Genomic DNA, 25240 nt, shown 5'->3' on the forward strand with positions numbered 1-25240 from the left:
CTGCATCCCATTCACATTAATGAGAGAGGTAGAGTCCTGCCTCGACGTTGAGCTTTCATTTAAATCTCCTGAACGCAGCCCCGCAGCTTTTCTCTGCTGGCTAAAGCCACTGCGCATGCGCTCTGCTGACACTCCAGTAATCCGCTGGAGGAGATCGCATCCCCGTCCACTTCGCTCAGGCTGCTGCCGGTGAGGGAGAATTCAATGACTGGGGAATGTGGACTTGGAGATCCTAGATGTTCGGACCTTATTATGGGATGGAGCGGAGTTGTGTTGTGAGCAAGCAAGGCGACACCGGGACAGGAGCGAGGATGCCTCCGAATAGAAGAACAGGCTCGGCTTGTAAATTTGACATGAAGAACGCAGACAGGAATGAAGCCGGCAAAAGATAAGAGGTTTTCCCTGATATCTGTATGTCGCTGGTACGCGGAGACATGCGCAGATAGAACAAAATAATACCAACAGTGCTGTTAATTCTAAGGCTGAAGTGGAAACCCGTCTTTCTGGGCTGGAAAAGCCCGTGTGACCAGCGCTTATTTCATGATCACCTAATAAATACGTTGTCACCCTTCCTATTCACCCTCTATCGAAATGCCCACTGTGAAGTTTCTCCTCCGTGACACTTTCGCGGTAATGACGCTGGTTTCTGTCAGCTGCTTCGCCTCGTAGAGACCCGCAATGACAGGCAGGCAGGTCCACATAAATCCGAGCCAGCCTTCAGGAACTGGACCGGCCGGGCTTCGGGTTGTGGGATCAGACAGAAATTAAGCTGCAGCTCTCAGACAGCCGGGAAACCAGGATCATCTCCCCACTGTTGTGTGGCAGAGGACTGCAGCGTGACACCCAGCACACATTCAGCCCACCCTCTCGGGTAATTTGCTGGGTAACTCTGGGAGATTTGAGGTGTAAAGAACCTTTTAACTTTCTTCTTGAAATCCTGAATTCTGTAAATACAGTAAAGTTTGAAGAAGATATCCCTCCATGAAGATTTCTTGCATGCAGTTTGATCCTTCAGAGAAATGCAGCTGATGGGTTGCAGTTAAATCTTCACAACAGCTGTTCATCAGCCTGGATGACTGAAAGGGGAGACTTGGGTATTTGCATACTTGTAGTTTTGCCAAAACCCCTCCCTTGAAACCCAGTGGATTAATTTCCTCCAGTTCCCCATTGTAAATAACTGCAGATATTTTCCAGGCTACTTTCACTTCTTACTTCAATAGAGCTGCAATTTAAGGGGGTTGAGATGCTGTCATGTTAAATCTCAGCAAACAGATTGATGTTGCCATATCTTTAAGGTTGTTTTAAGATGATCCTCAGAGTATGTACAGCAGAGAAGACAGGAAGAGCTTGCAAGGACTTATTTCATGCTATGTACAAGACTTGCTGCAGAATGTCGCAAGCATAGAAGATGCAAGGTGAGAATTGCAAGGCTTTGCATCAGAAAAAAACTACATTTTAACCTCTGGAATCAGTAAAAATGCCCCCAGTACTGGGAACTTTTCGTATGAATTCTTGGAAAAGCCGTCTGCTTTGGACTCTCTGCCTTCAAATCACCCTCATTTTTGAGCACGTTTGTTTATACCTGAGCTGAGGAGGACATCTGTGCTATTTCTGAGGATCTTGTTGTGCTTCCCTCGCTACAGCGCTGGATCGCTCATCAACTTCTGTGTTGCAGGGAAAACAAAAGCGAACACTTCACATATCAAAAAGAAACCGGAGACTATTTTACCTACATCTGTGACGATGGGGAGCTCTGCCTCGTCTCTCGCCGCAGAGACCGAGTCGGACCATGGCTTTGGCAGTACCTCCTATCCATCGACGCCCCCTGTGGGCTGGCTCAGAACCAGCCACAGCAGTCCAGTGTGGAGTACCACCTTCATCACACGGCAGCACCAACACACTCTGCCACACCGAGAGCGCAGGTAAGACCCGGCACTGTAAGTGCACTTGGGCCCAACCGGATCTGGTTGAATTACAAAGGTGGCTTGGATTTAAAGATGTGAATATAAACTTGCAAAGATCATTTAAAAGTTTTTGTGCTTTCTTGCGCTACATTCTGTGAGTTTCTTGGACACGTCATGGTGCAAAGGGAAACTTTCTGTCTCCATCATTTCTTTTTAATAACAAACCTTTTCACCATCGTTTAAAAATGCCTCTGAATGAAGGATTCAATATAACTCCTTGCCATGGATTCCAGTCACTGGTTCATCAGAGCTTAACTAATCAAAGCCTTCATTTTGACTTTGGCCATGATGCACCCAAAATCTGGCTAAGCCGGATTAATGAAATCAAAATCCCACCTCCTTCTACAGCTCAGCTCGATGATGTTTGCTACAATTTTGGAGGTTTTTAGTAGATTGGCTGTGCAGATAGATTAACCCAACCTCTGTGAGCTCAATAGGAACAAAATAAACCCAACAACAAACCAGGAGTAATTTGAAAATGAGTTTGCTGTTAGCCTTTTTACCTGACCTTCTGGCCCGCTTTAATTCAATCTTTCAAATGTACGAATAAACAGTGGTGGAAAAAGCATGAAGGCTCAGGGAAAGCTCATCCACCTTCACCTTGTTATATGTAGGTCTCACAGAGCATAAATCTTGGTTTGAAAGAATCTGGAGTCAATCTAAAATAATTCAGTCCATGTTTGACCCATCCATTTGTTGTGGCTTTATAATCTATGGTTGTCTGGATGCTAAGAAAAATCGAGATGCTGTTTTGGGGGTTTTGACAAGTAGAATAAAGGGGTCATAAATCTGAAGCCATGTTTTAGCGAATAATATAGTATCTTACTATATCAGTATTTATTGTATTTTAGGTTTTGAACTAAATTAGGTCAGATACAGCCCAGATTGCTTAAAAATAGTGAAATGGCCCTTTAGAATAGAATAGCTGACTAGAAATATTATTTATTGTCCCACAGTGGGGATATCCAGGTGAACCAGCAACAAAATGCAAGCTTGCAGGATAACACAAAGATTAAATCAAAAAACAAGCAGAACAAATAGGAGACTGTACAAGAAGGCCAAATTTACAACATAAAAAACTAAAACTGTACAGTTATTAGCAATAGCATAATTAGATCAAAAGAAATGTGCAACTGAGTAAGAAATGTACAAAATGTTCATGTAATTTTTGCACAAAACAACAACAGACTACAAGTGAAAAAGACCCACCACTGCTAAGTAAGATAAAATAGATGCCTTGACGTGGCGTTCACCATGCAGGGTAATCAGTGTTCTGGTCAGAGGTTTGTTTTGTTGTGGTTTTTTAACTTTGTGCAGACTTTTTCTTACAACAAACCAAGCAGCTGAGTGACTGGCCGCCGTGTCTAAGTGAACAAACTGTTTGTTGGAGAGACGCTGCGCTCCGATTGACTGAATTTTAGTCTATATAGATTTTAACTTTATTGCCATTTCAATAAGTGACTGGAACTGGCAGTGATCGGTTCCAGTTACTGCTTTCTGAATCCCAGTCAACATAATGAAAAACAGGAATGCTTTGACAGTGCAGCTCACAGCTCAACCAGCAGTTTTGACTGATTTTTCTCCATGATCATCTCGACCGCCCTCAGAGAGATTTCTTTAGAAGTGTTTCCTGATTTTTTTAATTTTTATTTATTTATTTCATTTTTCTCGTCTGCTTTTTTTGGTTATGTCTCCCAGAACGAGAACAGGCAGTTAATATCGACCGCCTGAAGTGTATTGAAGTTGTTGCTGAGTCACTCTGGGCATCATGGTCTGGTTGTTAGTTATTGATTTTCAGAAAGCCCGATCACATTTCCTCACAATAGATGCCATTATTTATTCAGCATCCGTCTCCAGTTGGGCTTTCATCTTTCTTGATTCCAGCTGTCAATGCTTGCCTCATGGTTGCTCTACATTTAACAGGAAAAGCTGTCCTGGCCTGGAAGACTTTTAAAAATACAGACAGGCTTTGTTTTATTTGGCTCAGCGTTTGAACACGGATCCATAAACCACAGCCCAGTTTACGAATGAAACTTGTCTTATTTAATAATAATGTTTTTTGTTTGCTAGACTCCACTTCCGGTCACCAATGAGGCTGCACTCTCAATCTGCTGAGCACATGAATGTACATTAAGCATGCTTGAAAAATGGATTAGTGCAGTGTTGCCCTTCCCCCACCTGTTGCTGCCACTGCCAGTCAGCTGCCTGACAACAAAGACTGCTACTCTTCATATATGATACCTGTTTTAAAATTTTTCCAGTTGTGGTGAGTCAATCTTGCTTGGCAAACAGAGCAGAACAACAAAAAGGTGTAATATTCTGTAGAGTGAGAACGTTTAATTAAAACTAATATGGATGTACCGATATTTGGGCCGAGAACGATATCCGATATCGATATTGCTGTCATGCCCGATAACCGATATTTGCCGATATTGTTCATATTATATATATTTCCCTGCCCTTTTGCCACATGAATAAATTACATTGCTTCTCTGCTTCAGTAACATCCCACAATCCTGCGCTGCCTCACTGTCACATGACCAAACAAATACCACATGGCCAACGCCCTCCCCTCCTGTCTTGAATCAACTTTATCTAGTTTGTGCACAAAGAATTTAACTTTGATTTAACTTTGTTCACAGTGAAGACATTTTAAAGATAAATACCGGGCTGCACGGTGGTGCAGTTGGTATCACTGTTGCCTCGCAGCAAGAAGGTCCTGGGTTCGATTCCCGGCCGGGGGTCTCTCTGCATAGAGTTTGCATGTTCTCCCCGTGCATGCGTGGGTTCTCACCCGGTACTCGGCTTCCTCCCACAGTCCAAAGACATGCCTGTTAGGTTAATTGGTCACTCTAAATTACCCATAGGTGTGTGAATGAGTATGCGCATGGTTGTTTGTGTGTTGCCCTGTGATGGACTGGCGACCTGTCCAGGGTGTACCCCGCCTCTCGCCCATAGACTGCTGGAGATAGACACCAGCTCCCCTGCGACCCACTATGGAATAAGCGGTAGAAAATGACCGACTGACTGACTATATGAAGAGGGAAATAAAATTAAGTTGTTTTGTGTAAATATGTACAGTATATTTACAGAGGAAGATATAGTTGAATTTGTGCAAATATGCATGGTATCAATCTGGAGGAAGAAACTGTCTTTGAGATGGCTGGTTTGTGCGCTCTGTAGCTTCGACCTGAAGCTTGAAGTCTAAACAGCTGGTGTTTGGGGTCTGCAGAGATGACCCTAAACCTTTACAAGTCCTGGATGGAGGGAAGAGCAGCCCCAATGACCGTCTCTGCAGACCCAGTTGTTCATTTTAGTTTGGACCTGTGCTGTTTTCTGGATGAGCCAAACCACACATTGGTGGATGAACACAAGACAGACTGAATGGTGGCAATGTAGAAGATGAACAAGACTTGCTGCAGACCAAAACTTAAGCTCCAGGTGGTCCTGGCCGCTCCAGTGGACCAGTCTATCCACCTCCTTTCTATATGCAGACTCGTCAGACCCTGGATCAGACCAATAATAGTGGTGTCATCTGAGAACTCCAGGAGTTTCACTCTGTGGCGTGCTCAGTCTGCCTCCCTTTCTCCACAGTGGAGAATCCCTGCTTGAAACAAAAGATGTCATAGAAAACTCCAAAACTCTGGCAGCATTCAGATTGTCCAGTCCACTTTCAGTTCTGGTTTTGACCAGCATCATTTCTCTCAGACCCAAAGGCATCATCTCTCCCAGCAACTGGGTCATACAGGCATGCACTGATCAGTTAGATGATACTATACATTGTTGTTTACATTTCTTTGTAGATGTTATCACACAGAGGTTCTCACACCAGCTCGTACCCAATATAACCACAAAACCCATTTCTACTGCTGAAGGCTTAGAGGGACCACCACAAATACATGGCATACTGTATTAGATGTTGTAGTAAGACTATGTAGTAGCACTCTACACCCACTCCGTCTCTCTCACACACATTTTCTAACAGTCTTATGCATGTATACACACTGCTGTGTGAGCCTAACAACATTAGGCAAGCTTTGCTGAGCTGTGACAGAGCATGAAATATAGAAACAACAGAACACTATGAGCCAGGCTTATTTTCAGCTGTTCTCATCCAGTTTCTTCTCTAATAAATTGTCCCATAAAACATTTTCCCTCTCAATGTTTTTTTACTCTTGTTTTTTTAACCCTGGAGACTGCATTGGCAGTCCTTGGGGTGTTTTCGGGTTTTGATTTTTGGGAAGTGTTTGTGTGTTTACTCCTGGGGAAAGCTGACTTATTGAACACAGAGCTGTTGCAGTATTTCATAGCTTTGACGTTTCAGTCTTGCCTGTGTTTTAATTAAAGGCACCACAGTGTAGTTCTGTTCATTGTTCAGTGAACAATGCTGCTGTGATTCACTTTCTTTCAGCAACTCCCTGCTAGCGCCTTTCGTTGCTTATGTCCTTGAGGCTCCCTGGAGTCGATCCTGGTGTCTTCACCATCCCAGTGTGATGAATGATGGTGTTTATTGCCGCTCCATCCACCGGCTCTCCTCCATTTAATTGGATTAAAACCGGTCGGCTTGAGGTCAAAAGCGTGGTCACCAGCTGTGTTTAAGTCAAAATTATTTCAGCACGCTTTGATTGCCTGGTTAATAAAGATGGGTTCACATAAGGGCAGCTCACTCCCCCTCCATGGTCTCCAGAATAGATGTGGCAACCAGCAGTTGTCTCAAAGTGTGGCTCTGTTTGGAAAACAGAGCAGTTATGCAGTGTGGAAAAAAATAGCCTGTTGGCACTGCATCTGACATGATTCCAGATTTCCCCATTCCTGTTGCCATGGAAATCTGTAGCATATGCTCAGTAACCTAATTCCATCAGGCACCAGATTACACCACACATGGAAAACCTGGCAGTCTCGGGCAAAGAGAGAAAACCGCTGGAGAGTCGCACATCTGCAGACATGTTGCATGGGTTTCTCAAGATTGTGAAATTTACCTAAGATGTCCATTATAACCCAGCTAGCTAGAGATTCACTGTTGTAAATGTCCATTACCACTCTGCTTTCAAGGGTTATTTGCTTCTCATGGCAACAGGAAGTAAATCTTTACTTTGTGGTGACGGTTTGAGAGGCGTCTGTCTGACTGATGGCAGCACTCTGTCAGCACTGCTCCGACTCCTCAGATTCAAAACCCTCCAGGAACATTATATTATAACAGCTGCAGCAGAGCGACAACACTGTCATCCCTTTTTCATTTCCTCGTCTTTGGCTGTACAGATTCCAGCCTTTTCCTGCTTTGCTTTTTGCTGCCAACGCCGGCTGAAACCCAGTCAGACAGCTTCCTCTTTTTAAAGATTCAGATATCTAAAGCTGTCTCCGCCACTGACAGATTCACATATCAAAAATGAGCTCTTCTCTTGAAATATTCACTGAGGGCAGAGCCAAAGGTCAGATGCTGCTGCTTTTTAGCCTCTTTCTTACCACTACCCCACTCCTTTTCTTTACCAGACTTTTAGTTAAAGACAAAAAGCTGTTATTTATTGCTCTTAGTTGTGAATGCTTGATGTTAGGAGGGTGGTTATACTACTAAGGCTTTCATGAATAAATCGCAACATATACGTTGTGCATTGGGCTGGGACGGCATCAAGATTTACTAAGGTTGTTAAAAACATACAGTTTTCAGTTATACCATTCCCATTTAACCTTTTAATGAGACACCAGAAAAAGTGCCAGACTGACTGGAGTTTTGCAGGTCTGTATGTACGTAGCATAGTCATGTAGCGTTGCCCCACTTGTTGCTGTACATTGCCAGTAGGGCTACATAACACTAGAAAATCATGATATTATTGATTTAAATATTGTCATGATGCTTCCAGCAATCCATGTAGGGAAGCTCGGTAAGAAAATACTGTTTATCAGTAACAGTTAACCCACATTTTCCGTGAGCTTTCAATTCAATTCAATTCAAAAATACTTTATTAATCCCAAAGGGAAATTAAATGTTGTTGTAGCTCATATTATGAAGGTTTCTTCAAAGAGCCGTTGTAGATGCTGATGGCTGTGGGCAGGAAGGATCTCCTGTAGCGCTCCGTCTTACAGCAGATCTGAAGAAGCCTCTGACTGAAGACACTCTGTTGTTGTAGGACAGTCTCATGAAGAGGATGATCAGGGTTATCCATAATGTTCTTCATTTTATGAAGAATCCGTCTTTCCACAATGACCTCCAGAGGTTCCAGAGGAGTCCCCAGAACAGAACCAGCCTTCTTTATCAGCTTGTTGAGCTTTTTTAAGTCCCTGGCTCTGATGCTGCTACCCCAGCAGATGATGGTAGAAGAGATCACCCTCTCCACAACAGACTTATAGAAGATATGCAGCAGCCTCCTGCAAACACCAAAGGATGAAAGATTATCATCTTAGCCACTTAAAATGTTCATCTGGTGTTGGCATCTAGCTCAGGCAATTGGCCATGTATAATATTGACATGTGGAGAGTTAATGCATGGCATTTGAAAGAGAAAAGATTACTAGATTTTGCTCCGAGCACACCGTTGTAATATTGCAAACATTAATATTCAGACAGCTGTAATTCAGTGTGTTGTGCAACTCTAACTTCATGTTAGCTTTAGCTTCATGGTGTGTTCTATGTCAAGGGTGGTCATTTTCTAAGCTGAATATTTAGGGGTGCACTGATTGATCGGCCCTGAATTCGTTAAGTTTGGGAGATCGATGATCGGCCGATAATTACATGTGAAACCGTTCTTATCCACCGTTCTCATCTACAGGTCCTTCTCAAAATATTAGCATATTGTGATAAAGTTAATTATTTTCCATAATGTCATGATGAAAATTTAACATTCATATATTTTAGATTCATTGCACACTAACTGAAATATTTCAGGTCTTTTATTGTCTTAATATGGATGATTTTGGCATACAGCTCATGAAAACCCAAAATTCCTATCTCACAAAATTAGCATATTTCATCCGACCAATAAAAGAAAAGTGTTTTTAATACAAAAAACGTCAACCTTCAAATAATCATGTACAGTTATGCACTCAATACTTGGTCGGGAATCCTTTTGCAGAAATGACTCCTTCAATGTGGCGTGGCATGGAGGCAATCAGCCTGTGGCACTGCTGAGGTCTTATGGAGGCCCAGGATGCTTCGATAGCGGCCTTTAGCTCATCCAGAGTGTTGGGTCTTGAGTCTCTCAACGTTCTCTTCACAATATCCCACAGATTCTCTACGGGGTTCAGGTCAGGGGAGTTGGCAGGCCAATTGAGCACAGTGATACCATGGTCAGTAAACCATTTACCAGTGGTTTTGGCACTGTGAGCAGGTGCCAGGTCATGCTGAAAAATGAAATCTTCATCTCCATAAAGCTTTTCAGCAGATGGAAGCATGAAGTGCTCCAAAATCTCCTGATAGCTAGCTGCATTGACCCTGCCCTTGATAAAACACAGTGGACCAACACCAGCAGCTGACACGGCACCCTGGACCATCACTGACTGTGGGTACTTGACACTGGACTTCTGGCATTTTGGCATTTCCTTCTCCCCAGTCTTCCTCCAGACTCTGGCACCTTGATTTCTGAATGACATGCAGAATTTGCTTTCATCCGAAAAAAGTACTTTGGACCACTGAGCAACAGTCCAGTGCTGCTTCTCTGTAGCCCAGGTCAGGCGCTTCTGCCTCTGTTTCTGGTTCAAAAGTGGCTTGACCTGGGGAATGCGGCACCTGTAGCCCATTTCGTGCACACGCCTGTGCACGGTGGCTCTGGATGTTTCTACTCCAGACTCAGTCCACTGCTTCCGCAGGTCCCCCAAGGTCTGTAATCGGCCCTTCTCCACAATCTTCCTCAGGGTCCGGTCACCTCTTCTCGTTGTGCAACGTTTTGTGCCACACTTTTTCCTTCCCACAGACTTCCCACTGAGGTGCCTTGATACAGCACTCTGGGAACAGCCTATTCGTACAGAAATTTCTTTCTGTGTCTTACCCTCTTGCTTGAGGGTGTCAATAGTGGCCTTCTGGACAGCAGTCAGGTCGGCAGTCTTACCCATGATTGGGGTTTTGAGTGATGAACCAGGCTGGGAGTTTTAAAGGCCTCAGGAATCTTTTGCAGGTGTTTAGAGTTAACTCGTTGATTCAGATGATTAGGTTCATAGCTCGTTTAGAGACCCTTTTAATGATATGCTAATTTTGTGAGATAGGAATTTTGGGTTTTCATGAGCTGTATGCCAAAATCATCCGTATTAAGACAATAAAAGACCTGAAATATTTCAGTTAGTGTGCAATGAATCTAAAATATATGAATGTTAAATTTTCATCATGACATTATGGAAAATAATGAACTTTATCACAATATGCTAATATTTTGAGAAGGACCAGTACTTGTCCAACATATTGTGCAAGTTTTGTTTCTTTTTAAAATGTGAAAAATGAAAGACTCAAGGAACTTTCCAATACATCATGTAGCTCTAACTGCCAGTCAGCTGGCTGAAAGAAGGCTGCTACACTTTTCCTACAAAAAAGATTGCCTGTTTGGTATATTTCATGTCATAAAAACCGGCAATGCATCAAAGTAACAATAAACTAATAAATAAATGTTATTTTAATAACAATTATCAGTATGTTATTTGAGTAGCAGTAGGAAAATGTTGTGTGTAAATGCTGTGGTTCTGTGAAACTGACGTATTTTTACTCAAGGCAGGCGCAGCATGTGAATCTCATACTCACCTCTGCATGTTGTACAGTAAATAATGTCATATTCTCCTAATAAAATGGACATTTCCTGAGAATAACTGGTTTCTACAGCATCCTGTCCTTGTAATGTTTTATTTTTGCATCAGAGAAATGCTTGTTCAGTTTTCTGAAGCAGTCTTGGTGTATAGCGTCAACCATGGTTATAGAGGACTGATGCCTTTGCCTTAAGCTATGTCTTCAAAAGAGCTCTTGTAACGTCGGACGTTTTATTCCGCTGTCCCCACACCATTAAGTCTTTCTCCGAGGTCTGTCTTCTCATCATGTTATTAAAGTTTCCCCAGTTATCTTTGAGCTGTCCCTTGTGACTAAGGCGTCACTGTCATCACATCACCAAGTTTCAGCGTGTCATTATAAAGGCTCTTTGTCTGCTGCTCAAGTCTTGGCTCTAGATACTCCCTGCAGATAAGTAGCAGTTAATGGCTCGGTTCCCAACTTCTATTTTGTTTTTGCGTGTCATTCTGGACCTGTGGCGGCTGATTAATGAGTCGTATTATGCCGCAACTTATTACCTGGAAGATTGGAAAGAGACTTGGAAGGTGGAACTCATTCTTGGGACCCAAACTTTACAGGTCCTCTTAAAGAGACTGATAAAAGTTTAATGGAGGTAGATTATTAAATGAAATAATAATCACTGGTAAGACTTCTGCAGACAGGTTGCATTCATTAATAAGATGCAATAATACATTCTCAGCATGGTTATGTTTTTATGGAAGTGTCCCAGTACAGTGCCTTGCAAAAGTATTCATACCCTTGAACATTTATGTTTTATCATGTTAAAACCACAAAACACAATGTTTTGTCACGATTTTATTTTGATGATAAACCAACACTAATTATCACTACATTGCAAAGTGGAAGGAAATTAATAGTTTTAAGGAAGCTGGTGGGAAGAAGTTTCAACTGTCTTCCCACCAGCTGTGACCCACTGTCTTGTCCTTGCTAAGGAAAAGCATCCCCCTAGCATGGTGCTGCCGCTAGGGGGATACCTCCGTGGGTATGGTGTTTTTTGGGAAACTTGCAACTTTTAATGAATTTATTGTTAGCACAGATTTTCCCACCTGAGCTGTGGGTCTCTGCAGATCCTCCAGAGTTACAGGGGTTGGACAATGAAACTGAAACACCTGGTTTTAGACCACAATAATTTATTAGCATGGTGTAGGGCCTCCTTTTGCGGCCAATACAGCATCAATTCGTCTTGTGAATGACATATACAAGTCCTGCACAGTGGTCAGAGGGATTTTAAGCCATTCTTCTTGCAGGATAGTGGCCAGGTCACTACGTGATACTGGTGGAGGAAAACGTTTCCTGACTCGCTCCTCCAAAACACCCCAAAGTGGCTCAATAATATTTAGATCTGGTGACTGTGCAGGCCATGGGAGATGTTCAACTTCACTTTCATCAGAATCAGAATCAGAAAAGCTTTATTGCCAAGTACGTTTTTGGACATACAAGGAATTTGTTTTGGCGTAGTCGGTGCAATACAGTACAAATTAAACAGTATAAACATCATGTTCATCAAACCAATCTTTCACCAGTCTTGCTGTGTGTATTGGTGCATTGTCATCCTGATACACGGCACTGCCTTCAGGATACAATGTTTGAACCATTGGATGCACATGGTCCTCAAGAATGGTTCGGTAGTCCTTGGCAGTGACGCGCCCATCTAGCACAAGTATTGGGCCAAGGGAATGCCATGATATGGCAGCCTAAACCATCACTGATCCACCCCCATGCTTCACTCTGGGCATGCAACAATCTGGGTGGTACGCTTCTTTGGGGCTTCTCCACACCGTAACTCTCCTGGATGTGGGGAAAACAGTAAAGGTGGACTCATCAGAGAACAATACATGTTTCACATTGTCCACAGCCTAAGATTTGCGCTCCTTGCACCATTGAAACCGACGTTTGACATTGGCATGAGTGACCAAAGGTTTGGCTATAGCAGCCCGGCCGTGTATATTGACCCTGTGGAGCTCCCGATGGACAGTTCTGGTGGAAACAGGAGAGTTGAGGAGCGCATTTAATTCTGCCATGATTTGGGCAGCCGTGGTTTTATGTTTTTTGGATACAATCCAGGTTAGCACTCGAACATCCCTTTCAGACAGCTTCCTCTTGCGTCCACAGTTAATCCTGTTGGATGTGGTTCGTCCTTCTTGGTGGTATGCTGACATTACCCTGGATACCGTGGCTCTTGATACATCACAAAGACTTGCTGTCTTGGTCACAGATGCGCCAGCAAGACGTGCACCAACAATTTGTCCTCTTTTGAACTCTGGTATGTCACCCATAATGTTGTGTGCATTTCAATATTTTGAGCAAAACTGTGCTCTTACCCTGCTAATTGAACCTTCACACTCTGCTCTTACTGGTGCAATGTGCAATCAATGAAGACTGGCTACCAGGCTGGTCCAATTTAGCCATGAAACCTCCCACACTAAAATGACAGGTGTTTCAGTTTCATTGTCCAACCCCTGTACCATGGCCCCCTTGGCTGCTTCTCTGATTAATGCCACCCTTAACCTCTAACCCTGTCATGTTCATTGCTTATCATGGTAACAGGAAGTAAATCTTTACTTTGTTCTGCAGCAGGAAGTCCTTTTCATATCCGGTGCCCTTCTTACAGCTTGCATGTCTCAAAGAAACATTAACCTCTGAGTTTCCTTTTTAACTTAAAGTTCTTCACCCATCAGCTGGTATGAACCTTCAGTAACACACAAGTGGTTTAATGGAAGAAACGTGAAACACAAAAAGCTTAAATAATGAGGCTATCTGAAAACAAGGGTTACAACTACCTGCAGCTGATTAAAACACTCCCTGCACTGGCATCACATACAGATATGCAGCTATAAAACACGTGATTAAGATCACATCTGGAGAATTTCTTACTAAGTGACTCAGCATTCAGGCTTCCAACTCATCCAGTCTGTGACTAATGTGAAGGCTTAGTAGCCCCTCTTAACCAGTGCTCTGAAACTGGTTGCATATCAAGACTATTAAGTAAACCATTCTGCAGTTTCTATCCACTCACAAATCTTCTATAGTCAGGTTAGGCTTAAAATTATTTATTTAAATTCTTAACACAAGTCTGTAACAAATATAGTAAAAAATATTTTGGTGGAGAAGTTTTAATGTATTGAGTGTCAGTCCAGATGCACGCTGGGAAGACATCTGAGTTATGGTCAGATGTTCGGGGACTCTTTGATAGTTTACCTGAACTTTATCTATTCTAGTATAAAATAAATTGAGCATGTATGTTCATTTATCATCTGCTTCATCTATTTCCCAACACGTTATGACAGTTTGTTTGGGGTCTGTTGAAACACCAGTGTTTCAGAGTTTGAACTGTTTGCTAATTAATTAAAGTAATGGTGCATAGAGCTTATCCAACCACTTCCTCTCAGCTGTAGATAAGCTCAGTTGATTGTAGACAACTCTTCTACCCCAGAAGCTCCCATTTTCCTACTGGGTAATGTCATAATGGGTCAAAAGTTAGTTTTTTCCATCAGATCTTGATTGTGATTTACCACAGCAGACATTCTGAGGTCCAGGTGAGTCCATTCCTCCATGGGTCACGTCTGTTCTACCAACAAAGAGAGGGCCTACTCATTGTAATGTCATAATGTTATGGCGGATTTATGATCTAACAGTATATTCAATTCAATTCAAAAATACTTTATTAATCCCAAAGGGAAATTAAATGTTATAGCTCATATTATGAAGGTTTCCTCAAAGAGCCGTCGTAGATGCTGATGGCTGTGGGCAGGAAGGATATGGTGCACTTACAGGTCTGCTTATATCCACCTTTTACTTTGTGATTTGGTTTGTAATTTATCGGGCTCTGCGCTATGTGGCTTTTAGCTCAAGGGAAGCGTTCCAAGTTATATTCATACAAACACACAAGTCACAGTTTGACCAGCATCTGACTCAGTCTCACTACTAAGCAGCACCTTTGTGCAGATATTAAGATTTTCAAATAATATTTAATAGTCTGTTGCTTGATAGAAGAAAATATAACAACCTGTGTTTTTAGATTAGGGAATTCCAGGGTACTAGTCGTTTTTTGCAGTTCTGGTCACATTGTAGCCGACTTTTCTTATATAAAAACGTACCATTTTCCATGAGGTGTTACCATCAATGCGTCAGGTTGTACCCATCTTGGAGACGTTTTGTACCTGTTTTGAGATCTGATTTAAAGTAATTTTTTATATCTATTCTTAGTTCATTGTGAGGAAATGTGGTTTTGTGACTCCAGTAGATGGATGTTCATAGTTATTTTGGTTTGATTCTGGGTTCTAAGCTCTCAGTTTTCATAAGATTTAACAAGCCCAAATACAGATCAGAATCACAACTAATGGAAATACGGTGAAATATGAACACTTCTGAAAATAATCTACACTACAGTGGAGAGTTAAGTATTTTTACTATTATTTAGTTTCATGAATTATCAAAATACTAACTACCAAACATAATTATATGGGTATGAGATGGTTTAAAGATACAGAAAGGAAGTGGATTTGGAGAAAATGGCTGAGCATGGTCAAGAAATTGGGAATGGTGGCAAACTGATAGAAAAACTAAAGAAAAACTATCCTAGAGCCTGTTTGACACCTGGTGTAAACTCCCTATTCTCATACCCCTTCCTCTGTCAAGGTTTACTCTAAACAACAATAATAACAAAAAATTTTTTTCTTTGTGTGTGTGCGATCCATGAGTGAAGGAGAGCGACTCTGCCCCCTCTGTCCAGGAAAGGTATCATACCTTTCCCACAGGCCACGGGCTTAGAGCCAAACTTGGAATGGATCTGCTAATGACTGTCGTACAAAGGCCAACTGTCTCACAGTGAGGCTGGAAGAAACTGGCAAGACTCAACTGACTTGATCTCTTGGCAGAGTTCAGAACACAGAATGAATCTAAGCAGGCAGGCATATGTTTCAGACCAGTGATTGTTATCGGGGATTTTTGTGTTCACACGGTAGCCCTCTCATGGGGGCAGCTTTCTCAGACACTTTTCACGTATTCATCAGTGAAGTTTTTCCAAACTTTCATAAGTTTTCTCATTTTCACTTAGAGTTTAAAGCTCACACTCTTTAAAATGATCTGCTGAATCTCAGAACATCTTGCACTCTGTGAAGCTTTGAGAAAAAACTTCAGCAGGCATGACACTGCTATTTAAGTGAATTTAGACGAGGAGCAGAAGCTGAATGGGGAGCCGTCTGCACCGAGCACTTCAGCGCAGAAAGATTAGGTTTCTAAGGGTGAGGTTTGCCTTTGCCGTCTCCCTCTGCGCTAAGCCACCTGGCTACCTGCCCAGGTCTGTAACACCGAGGAACCGATGAGCTGAAGTGAGCACTTTTAGTTCGAGCCCCTCCATTTAGCACAAAGCCAAGGACAATAGGTGTATGCATGTGTGTATGTGAACGTGTGTGTATGCCCTGCTGTAAGGAAGTTAGTGGAGCATGAACCACGAAAACACTCCTTTACAGTACGTGGGGTCCAGGCATCACAGGCCGTGGTGGCCCATCCTTTGCCACAACCACTTACATCTGAATAATTTAAAGTAAAATTAAAAAATAAATTTATTAGAGTAACTCAGTTCAAAAAGTTAAACCAATAAATGTATTACTAAATTTATTTCTGTTCACTTTAATGATTATTTCTTACAGGTAATGACAGCCCAAAACTTTGTTTCTCAGAAAATACACTTTTACAAAGTACCATCCTTAGTTTTAATGAAGGGCTATAAATACAGATGTCCAGTAGGAGGGTAAGCCAAAGATCATTGCTAAAGAAGCTGGCTGTTCACACAGTGCTGTATTCAAATACATTGTTAGAAAGTTTAGTGGTAGGAAAAAAAGTGTTTATAGAAAAAGGAGCACAAGTAAAGCCTTTTCAGAAAGCGTGGACTACAGCCTGAGCCTTTAAGGTCCACTAATACAAACGGATACAGCACATGGTCTACAACTATTAAATTTCTAGTGTCAAGCCACTCCTGTATCAGAGAAAACGTCAAAAGTGTCGTACCTGGGCTGAGGAGAAAACGAACTGGACTATTGTTCAGTGGTCCAAATTCCTCTTTTCAGATGAAAGTACATTTTGTATTTGATTTGGAAATTGAGGTCCCAGAGTCTAGAGAAAGAGCGGAGAGGCTTCGAATCCAGTCAGTGATGATTTGGGGTAGCCGTGTCTTCTGTTGGTGTTTGTTCACTGTGTTAAAGTCCAAAGTCAGTGCAGACATCCTCAGGAAGTTTTAGAGCACTTCTTGCTGCTGACATGCTTTGGAGAGATGCTGAGTTCCTTTCCCAGCAGGACGTACTGTAGAACCTGCCCACACTGCCAAAAATACCAACACCTGCTTTAATTACCATGGTGTCACTGTGATTAATTGGCCAGCAAACTGGCCTGACCTGGACCCCTTAGAGAACCTATGGATTATTGTTAAGAGGAAGATGAAAGACATCAGACCCAATAAAGAAGATGACCTGAAGGCAGCTATCAAAGCAATCTGGGCATCCTGAACACCTCAGCAGAACTACAGGCTGATCCCCTCCATGCCAAGCTGCATTGATGCAGAAATTCATGCAAAAAGAGCCCAGACCAAGTATTGAGCGCAGACACTGTATGAACATCCTGATATTTATTTATCAAAAAATCATTTTATTGGTCCTATGTAAATTTGGGTTTTCGGTAGCTGTAAGCAATAATCCTGAAAAGTAAAAGAAATAAACATTTAGAATTAATATACAGTACAGAGCAAAAGTTTGGACACACCTTCTCATTCAAAGAGTTTTCTTTATTTTCATGACTATGAATATTGTAGCTTCACACTGAAGGCATCAAAACTATGAATTAACACATGTGGAATTATATACTGAACAAAAAAGTGTGAAACAACTGAAAATATGTCTTATATTCTAGGTTCTTCAAAGTAGCCACCTTTTGCTCTGATTACTGCTCCGCACACTCTTGGCATTCTGTTGATGAGCTTCATGAGGTAGTCACCTGAAATGGTTTTCACTTCACAGGTGTGTCCTGTCAGGTTTATTAATAAGTGGGATTTCAAGTCTTATAAATGGGGTTGTGACCATCAGTTGTGTTGTGCAGGAGGTGGATACAGTACACAGCTGATAGTCCTACTGAATAGACTGTTAGAATTTGTATTATGGCAAGAAAAAAACAGCTAAGTAAAGAAAAACGAGTAGCCATCATTACTTTAAGAAATGAAGGTCAGTCAGTCCGAACAATTGGGAAAACTTTGAAAGTGTCCCCAAGAGTCACCAGCCTCAGAAATTGCAGGTTATCAGCAGCTCAGATTAGAGAACAGGTCAATGCCACACAGAGTTCAAGCAGCAGACACATCTCTAGAACAACTGTTAAGAGGAGACTGTGAATCAGGCCTTCATGGTAAAATAGCTGCTAGGAAACCACTGCTGAGGACAGGCAACAAGCAGAAGAGACTTGTTTGGGCTAAAGAACACAAGGAATGGACATTAGACCAGTGGAAATCTGTGCTTTGGTCTGATGAGTCCAAGTTTGAGATCTTTGGTTCCAACCACCGTGTCTTTGTACGGCGCAGAAGAGGTGAACGGATGGACTCTACATGCCTGGTTCCCACCGTGAAGCATGGAGGAGGAGGTGTGATGGTGTGGGGGTGCTTTGCTGGTGACACTGTTGGGGATTTATTCAAAATTGAAGGCATACTGAACCAGCATGGCTACCACAGCATCTTGCAGCGGCATGCTATTCCATCCGGTTTGCGTTTAGTTGGACCATCATTTATTTTTCAACAGGACAATGACCTCAAACACACCTCCAGGCTGTGTAAGGGCTATTTGACCAAGAAGGAGAGTGATTGGGTGCTGCGCCAGATAACCTGGCCTCCACAGTCACCGGACCTGAACCCAATTGAGATGGTTTGGGGTGAGCTGGACCGCAGAGTGAAGGCAAAAGGGCCAACAAGTGTTAAGCATCTCTGGGAACTCCTTCAAGACTGTTGGAAAACCATTTCAGGTGACGACCTCTTGAAGTTCATCAACAGAATGTCAAGAGTGTTTGGAGCAGTAATCAAAGCAAAAGGTGGATACTTTAAAGAACCTAGAATATAATATAAGACATATTTTCAGTTGTTTCACACTTTTTTGTTCAGTATATAATTCCACATGTGTTCATTCATAGTTTTGATGCCTTCAGTGTGAAGCTACAATATTCATAGTCATGAAAATAAAGACAACTCTTTGAATGAGAAGGTGTGTCCAAACTTTTGCTCTGTACTGTATATCTGGCTGTGTGTAATTAATCCACATGTTACTGTTTATGTATGTATATGAGGTCGGTGTAAACATATACATATGTATATGTTTGTAACCAGTTTCAGAATGAATCCTTGTGATCGTGTGTTAAAATGTGGTGGCGCTCCTGATTAACCTAGTTATTAAAAAGTATGTGAACCGGATTTGTGTAATTAAAAGCTGTGAAATCAGCTGCTGGCAGAAGCAGTAGATTTGCTCCATGAAGAAGAACTGGAACATTTGCCTGGAGAAAGTCTCTGTGCAGATAGCTGACACCGTGACTTCGCTCTCCCGCTGGAGATGAAAGAGGCCTGGCAGTTATGAAAATGGCCACGGGGTAGAAGCTGTCATCAAACATGAGGTGGCGACACTTGCTGCTGTCGTCAGAGCTGCTTGCAGCCCCTACATAGGTAGAGTCCATCAGGGGAGCCAACCACGATGTGAACATGGGCCAACAAAGTTAGCATGAAGCTGCGTCTTTTTTCTTTCAGAGTTACATGTTGTCACATGTTGCTTCATTCATCAATATCATTGGTAAGATACATATCTGTCTCATTGTGAGGGTCCTGCTTTAATTTGGATTTAGACCCTAAATCCCTGACGTTAACAAGTAACTTTTCCTTCCTCTGTTGTTAATGCTCTATGCAACCCAAACAGCATTTAGTCTATAACATTTCACCAGGATGGAGGATACAGGGGGAGGGATCAATTACCATTCCTCTTTGCATAATCTCTTTAGATTGGAGGATTTAGATCTAGAAACTGAGATGGGCATCGAACGAGGTTCATTTTGTGTCTGCAGTATTTTCTGCTAATTTGGCTCTATGTTGTTTTGGACCCTTATCTTGCTGAAAGATGCAATGGCAAATCATTTTACTTTTCTGGAAGAGGCCAACAAATTTCAGCAAATACCTGCTTTCTGTTTGATATAAATAATAATTTTTAGCTTCATTTTCCTAGTTTATGAGCAAGCACAGCTCATGTTTGTAGACATGGGTCAGAACCTCCCATCTACATTGAACGTTGATGTGTGATGGAAGGGTGCATTATGGAACAGATGGACCTGTCCAACCAGGGAGATGCTAGGAAGAGGAAGTTCATAGGAACCTTGTCCAGTAACTATGCAGTGGATCAGAGAGTTAACTGAATATACAGCACAGAAATGAACGTAGAAGTGTTAGGGCATTGCTTTTCTAATGTTTCATAATGTGTGTTTTTTTTCAGTTTGATTTCTCTATAAGCCAAAATGCACTACAGTAAACCCCCCCCCCCCCCCACACACACACACACACGCACACACACCCACATTCATTTCCTATGTGATTTCATCCTGAATATGAATAAGTAGAATAAGTGGGTCCTGGCATCACAGGCCATTTTGACATAGGATGCATATATGCTGCATCAAAGGGTGAAAATGCTGGTCTGCCCTGATGTCAGAAACAGGCCCATGTCTTGATCTTGGTATGGTTTTCAAACTAAAACATAAGTAAAAGCAGGTAAAACTGAGCACATCCACAGGGTCCTGTTAGTTTGGGGTGCAGCATCATTTCCCTCTGGGATCAGTGTGAAAAGCACTGCAGCATCCTCGCTCTTAGCACCTCATGCTCTCCTTTCGTTAAATTCTCATGGTACCTCCTCTGAGATCACATATGAGCAGCCTGAGCGAGAGTGACATTTATGGACTTTTTTTCAGGCTGTAACCCCGTCCGTTCCCTTGAGCCTGGGCTCTTTTTCGAAGTTCCCTCCTGCAGTGTTGATATAACCCAGCTATGCAGCTCTGCCTCTAATGGGGCCCAGCTACACCCACCGTCGATAAATCAGATTGACTGACCTGCAGGCCTGCAGAATGAATTGCACATGCAAGTCAGTCCACAGGGTAGATGCTTTCCCCTCTGTTCTGTTTAGAACAGGAGTATTGTTAAATGTATATAGCTGGATATTTATAAAAATATTACCAAGTGCTCTCGGAAGTAACACACTCATCCATTGGAAATCCACTGGGGCCTGGGAGTGAACTGACCTTAAACCGATCCTTTCTACCCTGCATTAACATTCACTGTGCAGAGAGAGGTGATAATATTAAGTGGAAGAGATCCTGTGTGTTTGTCCTATTCTAGCAAGTGCCAGTCAGCGAGACTCAGGCATTTCTGCTCTAATATACAGAGGCAAGCAGCCTTCCCTCTTCTCCCCTCTGGCTCCTCCTCTCCGTGTGCTGTCTCTCTGGCTCTAATCAGGTGGCCATTGTATATGGATTTACTGCCCTCTGTGCCCCCAGGAAGGAGATTTGATTTTTGTTCCTGCTGCACTAGCTAATCTTCGCTTCTCCTACACTGTTTTGCTTTTCTAATTCTGTCTTCACTCCTTCTGCAGTCCCAGCGACGTGCGGTTCCCCTTTCCTGAAGATGATCAACTTTAGTTCCCGGGAGCATAAATTTATTCATTAGTTTTCAAATATATTCCTACAATCATGTTCTCTCTTTACTTGTATCCTTTTGAGCTTCACTGATATTAGAGAATAAGGTACAGTGCCTGACAAAAGTATTCATACCATGTAGACCTGACCACATTTTATCATATTGGAACCACAAACATTTTAAGAAGGAAATAGGAGTTTTGTTGGAAAACACTCGTATATCTTAGCTGACTGTTTAGAATTAAACAAATCAATATTCACAATTCATCCTTTTTAGTGATGTTTGAAAATAAAATCAGTTCTGAAGCAATTGCAAACCTAGACTTTTTTAGAGATTTCAGTCTCTATGTAAAATGGTTCTAACTGAATGGTTTCTGTTTTGCAGTCACTCCCACTCTCCTGGTTCCATGGCTGCAGCAGTGCGAAGCAGTGAGTGGTCATGTGGACGCTGCACCTTCTTGAATGCGGGTGCGGCACCTCGCTGCTCCATCTGTGAGGCACCGCGCCAGAAACCAGACTTTAACCAAATTCTCCGGCTGAGCAGCACCGAGGAGCATCGCTGGGCCTGTCCACGCTGTACACTCAATAATCCACAGGGAACCGGAGCCTGCTCGGTCTGTGGCTTCGGTCCATCTTCCGCCAACAACACCCCCCCTACCACAACCATAGCTGTTACTGCCAATGGCCTCCCATCGGCTCCAAATGAGCCCCCAGCACCAGCCGTGACCCCCACAGTACTACTTGAGCCCAATGGACAGCATGCAGTTAAAGAGGAAGTGTTGCGCCGGTCTGAGAGCAACGGAGAAGTGAGTGGCCATGAAGGTCAGAACCCGGGCTGGGCTTGTGCACGGTGTACACTCCACAACACCCCTGTGGCACTATCATGTTCAGCCTGCGGTGGACCCAGAAAACTGTCATTGCCTAAAATCCCGCCAGAGGCACTTGTAGTACCTGAGGTGCGTACACCTGTCATTGGGTTTCCTGTTCACACCACTCCATCAGCACCCCTAGTCATTGACCTCACAGATGAGTCTAACACGACCACTCCCTGTGATCCTCAAGAGTCTCCACAAGTTTCTTCCCAGGGTCTCTCTTCGCCTTATCCAACATTCCCCTCCCTCCAGAACAACCCTGTGCCCCGCAGCCGGAGAGAGGTTCCCCCACCGGGTCGCCCACAAAACCAAGGAACCAATAGTCCCAGCCCCACTTCCCCATCAACAGCCAGCGTGCCCCCCCAGCCAGGCCCACAGCGGCTGGCCCAGCCCAAACACGCACAACCCCAAGAACCTTCATACCCTAGCAAGCGCCTCAGCATCTTAGAAGAAGAAGACTCTCAGCACCACCCACTGACTCCCCACCTTGCCTCCCCTGCTAACCCCACCTGGACGTGCCCTAGTTGCTCTTTGCCTAATGCTGTTAGCTCAGCGAAGTGCGAGAGCTGCAGATCATCAAGGGCCGGCACCGACCTCATCGACCTGGTAGGCTGTGAAACAGTACGATTTACTCCAGCTAGCCCATCCAGTCCAGACTTTAGCACCTGGGCCTGCTCCAAATGCACTCTGCGGAACCCCACAGGTGCACCCAAGTGCTCAGCTTGTGGTTCTTCCAAACTGCACGGCTTTCAGGAGCAGCAACCCCCGGTGCCCCGCTGTTGTACACACTGTGGCCTCCCATCAGGGTCTGGCTCTGCTTCATGCTCTTGTCCACCTTCCTCCACCTCATCAGGTCATAAAACACGAAAACAGCCACGAGTCTTCCCTACATCTGCTGGCGCTTCCTCTGGTTCCTCCTCCTCCACCTCGCCTATCCTTCAGGAGAATGTAGGACAGTGGAGCTGCCCTGCATGCACGCTTCTCAACGATGTCAAGGCCAAGTACTGTGCAGCATGCCACACAGCGCAGCAGTACCTCACCCTTCGCAAGGTGGTGAAGCCACTGAAGAGGAGGGAGAGCATGCACGTGGAGGCTCGTCGACGGAATGATGAGGGGGAAGCCAAGGAGCTTTGGGAAAACATTGTCAGCTTCTGCAGAGAGGTAAGAGAAACATGAGTTGTTGGTGTTACCTTTAACAGAAGCACATGAACTATGTGTTTCATATGGGCTTTCCAATACCAGACAACATATGTGATGGTTTGTTATTCACAGCCAGAGAACCAGCACAGGTCATCTTCACATCAATGAAAGCTTTACTTGGAAGTAATGAAACTGCATCCTAATCCATTTTTAGAACATCTGTAGAGAATTGCAGTGCAGATAGACAGTTTATTTACTTAAATAACATTAGTTATCTATGCAACCATATGTTTTAATATTGCCAGCCTAACGTAGAAACACTGTTTATGGACATTCTTTACATTACCGACCAGAGCTGCTTTTGGCTTGATCTATTAAAACTAGCTAGTCATGTTAAAATTGTCGACAGCATTACTTAGGGCAGAACGAAATTAGAAAATCATGGCAATGGCAATAAAATTGGTAAATATTGCCATGACGATATCAGGTTCGATATCTGCCTACTTTCTTCTTTCTTCTCCTCATCTGTGCTTCACTCTGTGACCTTTAGCCTTTTAATGAGCCAGTGTCCACTGTGAGCATCTGCTGCTGTGAGCCTCTGTCCAACTGGCTAAAGTAGCATGAAAAATACAAGTTCATAACACTTGGAATATATTAGCCAACAGTTATTGCACTTGAAAGGCTGGTTCATGGTCTTAAACCTGCATCCAGATCTTGATGAAAGCTGTTCTTTTCGATGGTCCAGCATCTAGTTGGTGCATCTCCCCATTTATGGTGAGTAAATACAGGAAAACATGGTGCTATGAACGGGGTTCCTGCAGAGTCTGGAAAAGTATGGAAATATTTTCCAGCTATGGTATATGGGAAAGAAATAGTTTGTAATTCCAACATGTTTTTATCCTATTGTCTAAAAGTTTTATCAGTTTGTTCATCCATCCATATGTCTGTCATCATCCATCCATCTGCCCATACATACATCCATGTCTATCATTACTCCTTTTATCTGGCCTCCATCCATCCATCCATCCATCCATCCATCCTTCCTTCCTTCCTTCCTTCATTCATTCCTTCCTTCCTTCCTCCCTCCCTCCTGGTGTTTTTACCCAGAAATCCAGCCTTGGATCCATACATTTGCTCTTTGGTCTCAGATACAGGGTAGATAACATGAATTTAAAGCTTGTCTCTCCTCACTTGCACTGACTCGCATGTTAGAGTGTCAGGGCTGCTGCACTGGATCAAATAACAGCTCAGAGGAAATAAAAACCACCAAGTTCAATTCAGCTGCATTAGCCAATAATTGGTGCCAATACAGTCTTCTCTTTTTCTGGGTGATCTAAAAGGCAAATTTTCCTCCAAAAATCAAAACTAATTTTATTTAGGTTCAATTTATTTAACCAAATGTGGCATTTATTGCATGCCACAAATGAAAACAAATGCTAAAGACACAAGTAGGTACAAAATACCAAACTCGACAAAGGTGCGAAGAGTGCGACTAACAATATGGACGATTTCTCTCTGATTTTTCCCAGAATTCCACATATTTTTAATTGGTTTAGTGTTTAATAACTCTTTCTGTAGTACAATCAGAATGAATGAGCTAGAGTTGTGTGGAAGATTAGAGAAACTGAGAATAACACGCTCCAAAGATCTTAGGCTCTGGGAAACTTCCTGAAACAAAAACTGTACTTTTGATTCATGTTTGAGGACCAAAACAATGAGATTACTCTTAAGTAATGCTGACATCATATATGCAGCACATACTTCATGTGCACTTTGACTCTCTGAACACATTTCCCTTTAATTTAGTTCTACATTTTG

The 25240-nt window shown here is 42.9% G+C and overlaps 1 protein-coding gene across 2 annotated transcripts in view; it reads left to right on the forward strand.

Moving 5' to 3' along the window:
* The window catches only part of capn15 (calpain 15), a 52121-nt gene that overhangs the window by 3198 nt on the left and 23683 nt on the right, over positions 1 to 25240 (forward strand). The window contains exons 1-2 of one of the 2 annotated variants that reach the window (XM_047377194.1): positions 60 to 1922; positions 21796 to 23443. In XM_047377194.1, the coding sequence (XP_047233150.1) occupies positions 1744 to 1922; positions 21796 to 23443 (1827 nt within the window). In that variant the 5' untranslated portion in view covers positions 60 to 1743. Of the gene's footprint in view, positions 1 to 59; positions 1923 to 21795; positions 23444 to 25240 lie in introns of those variants that run through there. The other variant, XM_047377195.1, reaches the window with a different exon arrangement.

The sequence above is a fragment of the Girardinichthys multiradiatus genome, chromosome 10 (assembly GCF_021462225.1).
Source record: "Girardinichthys multiradiatus isolate DD_20200921_A chromosome 10, DD_fGirMul_XY1, whole genome shotgun sequence".
In the NCBI taxonomy this organism is placed as follows: domain Eukaryota; kingdom Metazoa; phylum Chordata; class Actinopteri; order Cyprinodontiformes; family Goodeidae; genus Girardinichthys; species Girardinichthys multiradiatus.